Source organism: Paroedura picta, chromosome 8, assembly GCF_049243985.1.
Source record: "Paroedura picta isolate Pp20150507F chromosome 8, Ppicta_v3.0, whole genome shotgun sequence".
Classification (NCBI taxonomy): Eukaryota; Metazoa; Chordata; class Lepidosauria; order Squamata; family Gekkonidae; genus Paroedura; species Paroedura picta.
Window position 1 is genome coordinate 34,856,190 of NC_135376.1, and position 12,694 is coordinate 34,868,883.

The 12,694-nt window shown below is 41.3% G+C and overlaps 2 protein-coding genes across 4 annotated transcripts in view; both read right to left on the minus strand.

Annotated features, from left to right (window-relative positions):
- Positions 1–6,165: 6,165 nt before the first annotated feature.
- On the minus strand, positions 6,166–9,777 carry COPS9 (COP9 signalosome subunit 9). Its single transcript, XM_077349001.1, has 3 exons — positions 9,523–9,777; positions 8,313–8,385; positions 6,166–6,411 (listed from the first exon to the last, which is right to left on the minus strand). Exons 1-3 carry the CDS (start codon positions 9,583–9,585, stop codon positions 6,374–6,376), a joined length of 174 nt encoding a protein of 57 aa, XP_077205116.1. The 5' UTR covers positions 9,586–9,777; the 3' UTR covers positions 6,166–6,373.
- Positions 9,778–10,962: 1,185 nt separating this feature from the next.
- The window catches only part of OTOS (otospiralin), a 28,585-nt gene continuing 26,853 nt past the window's right edge, over positions 10,963–12,694 (minus strand). For all 3 annotated transcript variants that reach the window (XM_077349000.1, XM_077348998.1, XM_077348999.1), the window contains exons 3-4: positions 12,654–12,680; positions 10,963–11,392 (exon numbers count right to left, since the gene is read on the minus strand). In XM_077349000.1, coding sequence (XP_077205115.1) covers positions 11,208–11,392; positions 12,654–12,680 — 212 coding nt within the window. In that variant the 3' untranslated portion in view covers positions 10,963–11,207. The remainder of the gene's footprint in view (positions 11,393–12,653; positions 12,681–12,694) is intronic.

Genomic DNA, 12,694 nt, shown 5'->3' on the forward strand with positions numbered 1-12,694 from the left:
TGGAGGCCTGGCACCCCTACACACAACAGATAACAGAACAAAATCCATAGCATTACTTCTTTAATAGTAAATTGGCTGGGCCCTATATAGACTACAAATGCAGCTCAACAACCCATATGGCACTCAGATGATTCTCCAGTTATGCAGAAAAATATGGCTAAGTTCTTTTTTTAAAAAAATCCTTTAAAAGCAGCCTGGAAGGGACAGAATAGATGACAATTGAGATCAACTGTGTATATATATATAATCTTCAGTGTAAATCGCCCAGAGCTGCAAAGAAATGGGCGGTATAGAAATCTAAATAAATTATCAATGAAAAGGTGAAAGAGGGAGGGATAATTGTGTGCTTAAACCTGAGTTTAGAGTATTCTGGTACGCTTTGAGACTAGAAATGCTCATGTTATTTTCTCCTTCTGCACTTCTCAGTTTGAAAATCTCTGATAAAAAATATAAATAATAAGACATGTAACAATATGGGTTTCCATATTCACAGGAGCAACAAAGCAGACAATTTGTGCCTGTTTTATGCAGATTGATGAAACCAGTGCCAAAGTCAAAACACTGGAACCATAATTAACCAAAGTTCAACTGATAAACATGGTGCCAAAGTGATGAAGTGGTAGCAGGCAACCTGTCTAGGGAATCTTGTTTGATTGCAGCGGCGGCACCATTGAAATGGCTCTGTTCCAGGTTACCATCCAGCTCCACTTGTTTGCAGAGGCACTTGAGCAAGTCTCTCATGATAATCTTAGGCAGATAGATGGAAGTAGTGGCTCAGATCGCTTTTGCATAATTTCAGCTTGGTTGGAGCTTTGGCCCAAAGCCCTTTTTTCACATCCCTTGTAGGAAGAACTGCTTAATTAATCAAAGGTCTTCAGAAGAATCACGTTTCCCTGAGACAGAAAGAACAATCTGAGATGTCTGATGATACAGTGGTAAGAAGTGGGATAAGTTAGTGGAAGTGAGGTCCCGTAGGTTTAAATTTCCACCAAGCTGCTCAGAGCTAGTCTGAGAAAGCTGCAATCTCACTGACATCCACAGGAGTTACACATTAAGGAGAGCCATAGGTGGCTGGTTTTAGATTGCTCACTGTGTTTTGCACTTGCTCTTCAGTTTTTGTTACTGTTCTTTTGCAAATAAATATTTATCCATTTGCAAGGGACAGAAAGGAAAGGAAGATAATTCAGTATGGATGGTAAACTGCAACAGCTGGAAAAACTGTAGAAAGGTACACCGGCTTCACTACACACCTCTGAATCCTTGCAAGGGAGAAAGAACATGGCCACAGAGGTTTAGGACTTCTCTCTTTCACCAAACACTCTTCTGATGGGTCTTAGATGTTCCCACTAAGAGGTATGGAAAGGCTGTAATCAACGGGTGTTTGGAGCTCACCCCATTAGGGACAAATAACCAGGAAGTTGGTTGTAATTAACTTGTACACAGACCATAAATTCCACACAACATATCAGATGTAGAGTCCAGCAGCACCTTTAAGACCAACACAGTTTTATTCAAGGCATGAGCTTTCAAGCTTATCCTTGTCCTTATCCTTCCATCCACACTTAACTGTGTTGCAAGCTAGGGCTACTGGTGCTGCTTGTACTGTAGTAGCTGACCAGCCAGGCAGCCTAGAAAATGACGGGAAGGAACATTCTTCACTTGATCTTCTTGGGGGCCTGAATGACTTTCAGCAGCAGCCCCAGCCTTACAACACTGTCGGTCCAACCAGGCTGAATAAGGGAGAAATGCCAGGTTAAAGCAAAGGATGGCATTTATTCATTCACTCTTTTCTCCATTCATTTCCCTTAGTCTGCTGAATAAATCAAAGCAGGCTTTCATTTGCTTAGAGACATATGTCTTCAGCATTTTATCTTCAGCATTTGGCAGATTGGGTTTATACAATATCGAATGACCAATGTTTTCTTTCTCCAATGAATAATGTAATAGTGTCATGTTCTGTGCCATTTAGGTGACTTAGTCCTCACCTCTTCACATGGATTCCTACATATCATAAATTGGTTTAATAAGTTTGAGTGCCAAATGAGAGTTAAGGAGCGAGACAAAATTCAGCCCTCGACGGCTGGCAAAAATTTAGTCCTACTATAAAATATGTGAAAGGAAGAATGTTGTCAATTGTTCTTGTAGGAATCCTGTTCTCAAATTTACCTAATGGGATTCATGTCAGGATAACATATAAAGATTTGAAAGGATTTGTGCAATGATTTGTGCTTCTTCATTATAGGAGAGATACACATTTGAGATATTTTGATCCAGTTCTTGAAGTGTTGATTACATAGATTAAATATACAAAATAAAAAGGTAATTTACAAGATTTTAGACCTTTTAGCCAGAAAGTTCTTTTGCAACTTTACCATGGCTTTTCATTAAAATTTCATCCCATTTTGCTGATAGGTAGCATTAAGACACATACAAACCACCGAGAAAACAAAATACCACTGTACCATAGCATGTGTCTTTGATGTTTCAAATATGCCTTTAGAACATGTCAAAAGAAAATAGTCTGCTTCCTCACAGACTAAGAAATAGGAGCACAATTGACATATTCATCTAAACCACTGGTTCTCAACCTTGGGGTCCCGACCCCAAGTGGAGTCACCTGATCCCTTTCGCGGGGTTGCCAAGACAAGTTGCGGCGGCAGCAGGTGGCGGGTGGCAAGGGCGGAGCCATGGCACTGGACTCCAGATCTAAACCCTATTCTGTTTTGGAATAAGTATAGACTGTTAAGTCACTACTTATTGAAAACCCTTCTCAGAACATATTGTAACCAAGAGTAAACTGAAAAATAAATAGCAATATAGCAGTAAAGAGCTACATTTGATTACAAACTATCAATTGAATTAAATGCTAATGTTTTGACAACATTTGGTTCTCCTACTGGATTGGAAGTCAAACAATGTAATATTCAGAACTGCTACACAACCACACTTCTTACCTTCATATCAAGCTTAAATTGTCTGCAGATATATTTAGATTGTTCATAAGTAGGTTACCAACAGGCAAGAACTATATCAATAAGACATGAAGTATAATATATAAGTTGAATTTAAAATAATAATAATCATCACTAAAAATTATAAAGTTGAAGCTGCATGCAGCCAACTCACTTCCTACCTGATTGGCCCTCCCTTGGGGATGTACCACCAACAAGATCACTCTGCCAATGAGGGCCAATCAGTTCAAACTGCACTCTGCCAATGAGGGCCAATCAGCTCAAATTGTACTCTGCCAATGAGGGCAAATTAGTTCAAATTCAAATCTGCTAATGAGGGCCAATCAGTTCAAATTGCATGCAGCCAACTCACTCCCTACCTGACAGTCTTTCCCTAGGGATGTGCTGCCAAGAGACAGAGCACTCTGCCAATGAGGGCCAATCAGTTCAAATGGCACTCTCTCAATGAGGGCTAATCAGTTTAAATTGACCTCTTCCAATGAGAGCCAATCAGTTCATCTGCCAATGAGGGCCAACTAGTTCAAACTGACACTCCCTACTTGATTGGTCCTACCTCAGGGTGTGCTCCCAATAGGGAGAGAAAACTCTTCCAATGAGGGCCAATTGTGCGGCTTATCTGTCCTCTTCTTCTGCCTGCTGCTTATTGGGTGGAAGAAGTGCTGGCCTCTCTGAAAGGCCCTGCTGCTGGTAAGTTCCTTCATCCTTAGCCTCTTCCCACCCTCCACCTCCCCCAGGCAAGGGAGGGAAGCCAGCTGCTTTCTTTCTCTCCTGTGTTGGCCTCAGGTTTCAGTTCTCTGCTGGAAGAAAGCATAGACAAGCTGCTAGGGAGACAGAGGGCCATTCCGCACCAGGATCTATGTAGCAAATAGGTTGCAGAATGAAAAAACGCCATTTTAAATAGTGGAATTCATTGTTATGCATACCTGCCTTTATAGTCTAATCCAGTTGCGTTTCTATCGTTTCCCACAGGTTTCTGGTCTCAGCAAAAATCGCTAGCCAGGAAGCGATATTGCCGAGTTTTGCCCCACCCCTGGCTGTCAATCAAACAAGCTGCCAATGGGTGGCCGTTATCACGCTCCCGAAAGCCCCTTTCCCTTTAAGGCAGGTTAAAAAAAAACACGTTGCAACAAATCTGCGTTGATTTGTTGCAATGGAGAGACCCATCTAGCTAGCAGGTGGTGTTTGAGCTGCCATTTCATCGTTGCCACGCTCCCCCCCCCGAGTGAAAAAAAAATACCCCCCCCACAAGGGCGCGATTTTCGGCCGAAAATAAAGTGAGAAATAAGGGGAAAATAAACCAGCAAACGGGGCTGTGTGGTGCTTGGTGACTTAAAACAGCTCTGGGGAGGGACTGCAGCCGGGGAAGCCTCGCTGGGTAAACGAAGGCTCGCCGGTGAGTTGATCTCCGCTTGCTCCGAGAAAAAAAAATGGCGATCGCTTTGCCGGAAGATCAGAGGAGAGAGCCAGGGGGAGGGAACGCACAGATACAACGAAGCGCTTTTTACGGATCGGTTTCAGGAGTGTGGCAGATTGTCTACGATGTTGTGCATAACTGCAAATTAGTAGCAATTTCAATTTGCCACACTCCTGCTACAAAGAATCAGTGCGGAATGGCCCACAGTATTCCAAAACCAGAATGGCATCAAGGGTTCCTTCAGACAGTCCAAAGGCTAAAGCAGAAGGAGCCAGTCACAGGTTGTATCCACAACTCAGACATCCTGGCCTCAAGTTAATATAGGCTGTCAGCTAACTATCTTGCTAACATGATGTGATGCCTTTTAGACTGGAGCTCTCTTCCAACATGTAGTTGGCATTGCTTAATGGACAAGGTAGGGAGCTGTAGTGGGAAGCTGAGCAGAAGAATGAAGAGCTCCTGCAAGAACTCTGGAATCTAAGCTCTGGTTTGTCTGCAACTCCATCCCCTCCTGGTCAGAGTGTTCTGCCTGTTGAAAATCTGGCTGGGCTAAGCTCTCATCCAGCTGAGGCTGATTCCTGGGTGCAATGGGCTTTGCCTCTAGTAATAATAGTAATAATAGTACACTGAGACTTCAGAGGCCTACAAAAGAGAACACAGATTTCTGTGCAAGAAGGGGGAACCTAGTCACCACATTTCTTTCAGAGACAATAAAACCTCAGGCTAAAGAACTGATAAGTCAATTCTTCAGTATGGTGGGGCTTTTAATTTTGTTTCTAACTGAAGCAATACAACTTGCCCAGCAAACTGTTTTTGAAATCTGTGACAGCTCAAAAACAACCTGAGACATGGCACAGCTGTTCATAAACAGCAAACTGCAGCAGTAGCTTTACACAAGCCAAGTGAAATACTTTCCACCAGTAGTTTCTTTGTTTGCAAGCAGCACTTTTCTTTAATATTATACATCTTATGGAAGATTTCAGGCAGTAGACTGGATTCTACAATACAATACTGGTTCTTTGCTTTGCATTTCTTGAGTGCTGCATACATCAGGGGTCTGCAATGTAGTGCCCAATGACAACTTTTCTGGTTCCCACATGTTTTTAGAAAGTGGGTGGGGCCAGGTGGCATTTTGGCCCAGCAAGACTTCTGATCAGTTGTGCAGATAAAAAAAAAAGTTTGGCATCAGCTGCCAGGTCAACACAAGGATCTCTGCTGCGTAACTGAAGGTAAGTGATGGCACCCATCTTGTGCCTGGCCTTGACTCCTGAGACAGTCATTTTGTGGCAGTGCCCACTATGCTGTGTCAAAATTCTGATGGCAACCTCAGTATCAAAAAGGTTGGGGGGGGGGGGCTAGCATATATCATGTATCATGTAAGTAAGACTGTAGACCGTAAGGAGACTTGCTTGAAACAGGAAGATTGCACTTACTGATGCACAACTATTAGTTACTATCTGTATTTGTTGGAACAATGAACATTCTAACTGTGAGTGTAATTCTGTGCTAAAACGGTATATCCCAGTATTACTATGATCAAGTTGAACATTAGTACACTTGGAAGTAAATTTCACTGGTCTTCCAAGTGTCAACTACAAACAAATAAGCTTAGGGTTATGGTGTTAAACTTCCCCCTTCCCCTCCATTTCTGTGTTAGTAAACAGAAGCAAGTACCTAATAATGCCAGGTGACCCATGCAAATAATCTCTGAAACAAAAACCTAATCCATATCACAAACTGCTATAGCTTCTGGTCAATTGTATATCCATACACAAGAGATTTCCTCTAGATTTTATTGAAGCAAGCCTGAAAAACTGGACACCTATACATTTACCAGTGGAAAACAGCTCCACAATTCATCTTCCCTTCATCCATCTTTAGCCATACTGTCGTGTTCTTTCACATCTCAGACACAGTTTTCAGAGTTTCTTGTTTTGAGCATAGTCAGCCCTAAAAAGTTTAGCACTGCCCTGCTGGAAGGGGATTTTCACTGGATATCATCATCATCAAACATATCTTCAAAACCTAACAAAAATAAGAAAATCAATTAACAACACTGCAAGAATTCATCTTTATAATTATGAATAAAATCACATACATTCTGAAGAGTTTAACAATAATGTGAAGCAGGGGTGACTTACAGAAGGTAATTAGCAATCATTACAAGACCTTCAGTTGAAAATAATTGATAATGATAAGCACTTGGTTAACATTTGAAAATGTGGCTGAACAAATATACAGCATACTAACTTCTGGAATTTCCTTTCTTTAGCAACTCAGTCTAACCACACCTAAAAGCCACCTTAATGTCTGTTTGACAATCAACTGGTGCTATCTTGAAATTTTTCCACTTTAGAGAAATACAATTTGTGGCCTTCTCAGACAAAGTAGTTCCTCAGCTATTATACGGGGTTGAGATGTGAGGGGTGGGAACAAAAGATTCTAATCCAACTGGACATCATTCAAACCATTTTTGTTAGAAAATCTTAGGACTTCCTTGGATACTCCAGCAGCATACTTAAGAACTGAAGTTGGACTCCCTTTAGTTTCCACTAGGGCCCATCTAAGGTTCTTGCAATTTTATTTTAAATTGGCAGCTGGTAAAATACAGTTCTATTTTAAGGAGAACCATTGGATTAAAGTCTTGACTCCTGTTTTACAACTGTATTCTTTACCTTCCTTACCTTGAAGTCCCAAAACTTGGGACTTCAACAGAACTGGCTAATTGGTCACTGAAAAGGAAGCAAGTCATGACATCCGTTTAATTCAAAACTCCATGTTCTTTATATTGTATTCACATTTTAAGTCAGTCAAAATCCTTTCATGGTATCTAGCAGATCTTCCAAATTCCCTTCTACAGAGAGCATTCATGCTTATCTTCAGGGCAGATACAACAAAATCTCCTCAGATCTGAGCCGCTGCCCTTGTGCTCTCAATCAGACTGACAATCTTCTTCACTATCTTTTCCACTGCCTACTATATGACTCCAAATGTTATGGGCTGCATCAGGTCATACCTTGAAACAGTAGAGGACCACAATTCTACTGGTGGATATAAATTCATCTACTACTTTTAGGGTTGCTTCCTTTATGCTATCATCAACCAAGCTAAAGAAACATTTTGTACATGCCATTTGAAATATCTGTATTCTACTCCTTTTATGGCTAAGTTTACTTGGCATTTTATTACTGTATTTTTATATTTTACTGCATTTTGCTGTAGTTTGGCCTGTGGCTATAAAACTAATAAATTACTCACTAGTCAAGTCAGATTTTATTGCATATAGCCATAGGCCATTACAATACAAAAGGAAAATATAAAAGGATTTAAAACATTTCAAACCAATAATAAAGTAAATAAGAGAATGTGCAACCTCAGATAATTACTTAACATCATAAGAACATTTCCAGATTACATATGTCCACCTATCCTATAGCTATTCTAGGTATTTGCTCTCTACAAGACCACTTTGGCCCTTATTTTCTTTGCTGCAAGGGCAAATAATGACATTTTGTTAGAAACAAATGAATTAGTATCTGCTAACAAAAACACAAGTTTTTCCTGGTCAGATTTATCATTTAGCCCGTCTAAGCCAGCAAGAAATTTGGCTCTAGGTTCTGTATACAATAGGCAAGTGAGAATGTAATGTGGGAGATCCTCCAGAACTAAGGCTCCACAAATACAGAAGCATTGATGTTTTGGTGTTTTATGGTATCTCCCAAAATGACTCACTAATTCAGCCTAAATATCTTAAGTATGGATTAAGTAACCTTAATGGTTGAATGGGTATTGAACCTGGGTCTACCGAGTCCTAGCACAATACCTTCGCCACTATGACATGCCAGCTAAAAATGGAAATCCATGTAAGAATAACTAAGAAATAGCTAAGAGGACTAATTTAAAATGAAAATGTGACTAATACTTACTGTTAAAGAAGTCTGCATGTACTGCCTTTTCATTGGCTGCTAAATCCATTAATAGACCTGTACTTCCTCCAGCCTGTGGGGGGAAATGATATTTTTATCATCTGTAACAATAAAACATAACTATGTACACAAATACACATTCTTGATTTGGTTATCCACTGATCAGGATTTTTAATGTCACTAAAACATTTGTTTGTTGACAGCTAAATATCAATGACAAGTTCATTCAAATTTATTTTCTACTTTATTATTCATTATAAATGAAACAAATAACTGGGAAAGTATAATGCCAGAATTATCTGAGAGTCCATGGGGTGAATATAAGGAAGATCTCTAGAGCAGCCAATGGCAGAAAAGCACCAGACGGGTAGTGAATCACAACAGATCTGAAATTCTCCACTATGGGTTCAGAAATTTCTCAATGAAGCATTCACGCAAGACTGGCTCACAATACAAAAACAGCACACCTGAGTGATAACATGAATCATGCAGTTGCCATGAAAACCATATTATAAGTCTATCATCAGAAGCACCCTCCCTTTCCCCTAAGATGTTGTTTACCAGACACGCTGGTGTAAACTGACAATAGTGAAAACTCAGTTAACTGCAAATACTGAAACATTTGAAGGAAAAGCTGTACGAATACATTTGCCAGGCCTGGAGTGGGAAATTCCTAGAGATTTGGGAGACGAGTTTGAGGAGAGTGAAGCTTAGGGATGCCAGGTCCCCCTGGCCACTGGCAGGGGATGAGCGGGGTAGGGTGGCCAGCTCCAGTTCGGGAAACTCTTGGAGATTAAGGATGGAACCTAGGAGGACAGCAACCTCAGTGGGGTACAATGCCAGACAGCTCATCCTCCAAAGCAGGGGTAGTCAACCTGTGGTCCTCCAGATGTCCATGGACTACAATTCCCACGAGCCCCTGCCAGCGTTAGCTGGCAGGGGCTCATGGGAACTGTAGTCCATGGACATCTGGAGGACCACAGGTTGAATACCCCTGCTCCAAAGCAACCATTTTCTCCCGAAAAACTGATCACTGTTGTCTGGAGACAAGGTCTAATTCCGGGGATCTCCAGGTCTCACCGGGAGGCTAGCATCGCTACCGCAGAGCAACTCCCCGATGCCTCCTTCTCCCCTCGGGTGTGGGGCCTTCTTTCTATCGCGACCCCAACCGAAGCGGCACGCTAACCCCCCATCGCGGCCGCCGCCTCACCTCGTCGAGGTCCACGTAAGGACCCGCGCCCTCGGGAAACATCTCATCCACCGCGGGCTTCATCGCCGTCGTCCAGCTGCTCTCCCTCTGACGAACATCCGCTCGGGATGGAAACTAACTTCCGGCCCGAACCTTCGTGGCTACTCTAGGCGCGGGGAGAAGCTTCTCGTCTATGGTGTCCTCCTGCAGCTTCGCGGAGGCGGCTGCTGCTGCTGCTGCTACTGCTGCTCAGAAGGGGCGCGTGGCATTGTCCGCCTGGGTCCGCCCGCGAGACCCTTCCCGTGGGTGGCGTTTGGTCTGTGGCCGCTGCAGTCGAGTTTGTTCTTCAGAAGACGAGCTGGAGAAGCATAGATTTTGCACGTGTGGCATTGGCGGTTGTTGATATAGCTTATTTAGAATTCACCGACACAAGGCGTAGCGAATTGCAAATGGCCGTAAAAGGGAACGAGGGAGATATATGCAGGCTAGCTGGCCATTAGCGACCTGTTCCGAGGCAGCCAACGTTAGAACTGGTAGACAACCACAGGGGACGTGCTTGCGGGCTTCCCAGATGGATCTGCTTGGCTGTTGTGGAAATCCACCTGCTGGGCGTTTCTTGGGTTTGTAATGGGCCAGAGCAATTCAGATTCGTGGGTGCCTTCCGAGTTTTGTGTGGTTGGTTTCCACAAACAGAATTTGTGGCATGGGGAATATGGACCTATCCTGTGAACAGTTTCAAAGTCATATGTACCCGACTTGGGTGTGTTGGCTTCATTACTTGGCCATGCAGTTCCCTCTTCAAACTGGGCTGCCTGGGACCCCTCCCCCCATCATAGTACCTTCAGGGAAGAAATTGATTGGCGTGTGAAATGCAGTATCTATATATAGGACTCATATTCCTTCCTAACCCGTCTCACCAAATATTTGTTTGAGCCTTTCTCAACCTTTTTACCATTGAGAAACCCTTGAAACATTTTTCAGGCTTCTAGAAACCCCAGAAGTGGTGTGAGTGCAGAATATGGTTGAGAAGCAGAGCTGTGTACATGTCTACCTGGGCCCCCTCCAGGCTCATCATTGGCCATTTTGGGAGGGGTGGGTTGGTTTGACCATATATGGTCATATCACTTGATAAATGTTAACAATTTTTTTAAAATATAAAAATGAATTAACTCTCATCCATTCAGGAAACCCTTCTAGGGCTGTCAAGAAGCTCTAGGGTTTCACAAAAGCCAAGATTGAGAAACTCCAGAGGTGAGAAAACCTGGTTTAAATAAACTATGTGGCGGGTTCTGTACTGCTGAGAAGTAAATGATGCATTAATATTATTGCAAAAATCTACAAATAAAAACATTTCCCACAGCAATTTTGAAAATTTGTTCAAATGAAAAAGAGCTGTATCCACATATTTACCCAAAAATACCTTTTAAAAAAAGGGATTAATGGGCATTTTCAGAAGTAAACTGCATGAAAATCAATTCTTTATTCAATTTGCAGAAATATATATATATATATTATGTATAGATAATTTTCTAAAAGAGAAGTCATAATAGCATCATTAGCATTTAAAAAACAAACAAATGTGAGAAGCTGCATGCTTGATACAAAGGAAGCTTTATAACAACACAGTTGTTAAGCAAGTAATGTTGGTGTCTTTTAGCAATAATAAAACTCATTCAATCTTTGGGCACTGGGATTAACCTAGCAAATTAGTGCTCATGATATGGTACAGCATATCCAAGAGTATTTCCAAGTGGCTGGTGAGCAAAGAAGGTTCTGGCCATCTCGTTGATTCTGTGGTATGCTCCCAAGGTCCGGAAGTATTCCACGTATGACCAGAAGTCATTGGCTGAGAAAGGCCAGTAAAGCATGCCTGCAGGTTCTCTGTAAGGGTCTAAATAAAATAACAGATTTATCTTAATGCATGACATTTTCAGAAAACAAAGCTTATTTACTGAAATCCAAGACTCCTGAAACAGATACCTTTCATTTTATCCTATACAGCTGGTACCACCTTGACCAGTCATTGATAGAGTATTATTTATGCAATTTTGTACTCCTATTTTCTCATTGGGACTCATAATGGATTACAAAATATATAAAATAGAAAACTGCTGCTGTTGCTGTGTTTTTTTGCCTGTCCTGTGAATGGACCAACCCATTAATGGAACAAAAGTCACAATTAAAAATAAATTTAATTTCATAACTTCAGAGGAGTTTACCTGGCTTAAAGGTAAAGGTATCCCCTGTGCAAGCACTAGGTCATGTCTGACCCTTGGGGTGACGCCCTCTTACAATATAACAAAAGCTAGAGAAATCCATTGTTTTTAAATTCCTGAACACTACAAATATTAAAGAACGTTGGTATAATTTGGAGAGAGGGAAGGAAAAAGGAAGCATAAAATGCATAAAATCTTAATAATAAACCACAGCACATCTTTAAAATATGGTGTCAGTCCAAATAACCCCATGAATATGAATTGTGAGACATAACTGAATTTCAGCATTGGACTGTATGTGGCACATCACTGATTTTGAATCAGCATTGTGCTTTACATTCACTTAATATGCTCGAGGGTGTCGATTACCATGTTTTTGATGCTGCAGTGGTTCTATACAGCCCTCTGTGCTGCATACAAAGAACCTAAAAGGTCTGTACTGTTGTATGTACGGATGTGGTTCTTGATTCACCCGTACATTTTGTGCTGCAGTGTCACGATTCACCTTCAAACAAGCTTCCAAGTTATTTACTTACTTAAGTAAATAAATACAATACATTTATTTACTTATAACCTACTTTTCCTAGTGGTTCAAGTCAACTTACAAGCATAGTTAAAAACATCCCTAGCTGAAACTAAAAATAAGATCACAAACCACAAATCTTCCTTTCCTTCTCCTTCAAAAGATGCCTGCCATTCTAACCCCATTAAAAGGCTTCACTTTTTACAGAAACTTTGTAACCTGTATTGCAAAAGTGTAAATAGTTTTGAGCTTACTAAATCTAAAGCTGATGACAGTTTCTCAGGATCTGATTTCACTCTATGAAATCAACAGAAGTTCGTTTTCTGACATCAAACTCTTGAGCAATGTATTTGGGCACATTTCCACTATAAGTTTTGGGGTTGGGGTGGAATAAAGAACTTTAAAAACTTTACCGTCTTCATCCTCAATAGGCCTGGCATCTGCAAATAAGCAA

Excerpts from the sequence above, each read along its gene's own strand:
- COPS9 (XM_077349001.1), bottom strand. The coding sequence starts at position 9,585 with ATGAAGCCCGCGGTGGATGAGATGTTTCCCGAGGGCGCGGGTCCTTAC. Across the intron at positions 8,386-9,522 it reads CTTACGTGGACCTCGACGAG|GCTGGAGGAAGTACAGGTCT; the intron begins GTGAGGCGGCGG and ends TTCCCCCCACAG. Across the intron at positions 6,412-8,312 it reads ACATGCAGACTTCTTTAACA|GTTTTGAAGATATGTTTGAT; the intron begins GTAAGTATTAGT and ends TATTTTTGTTAG.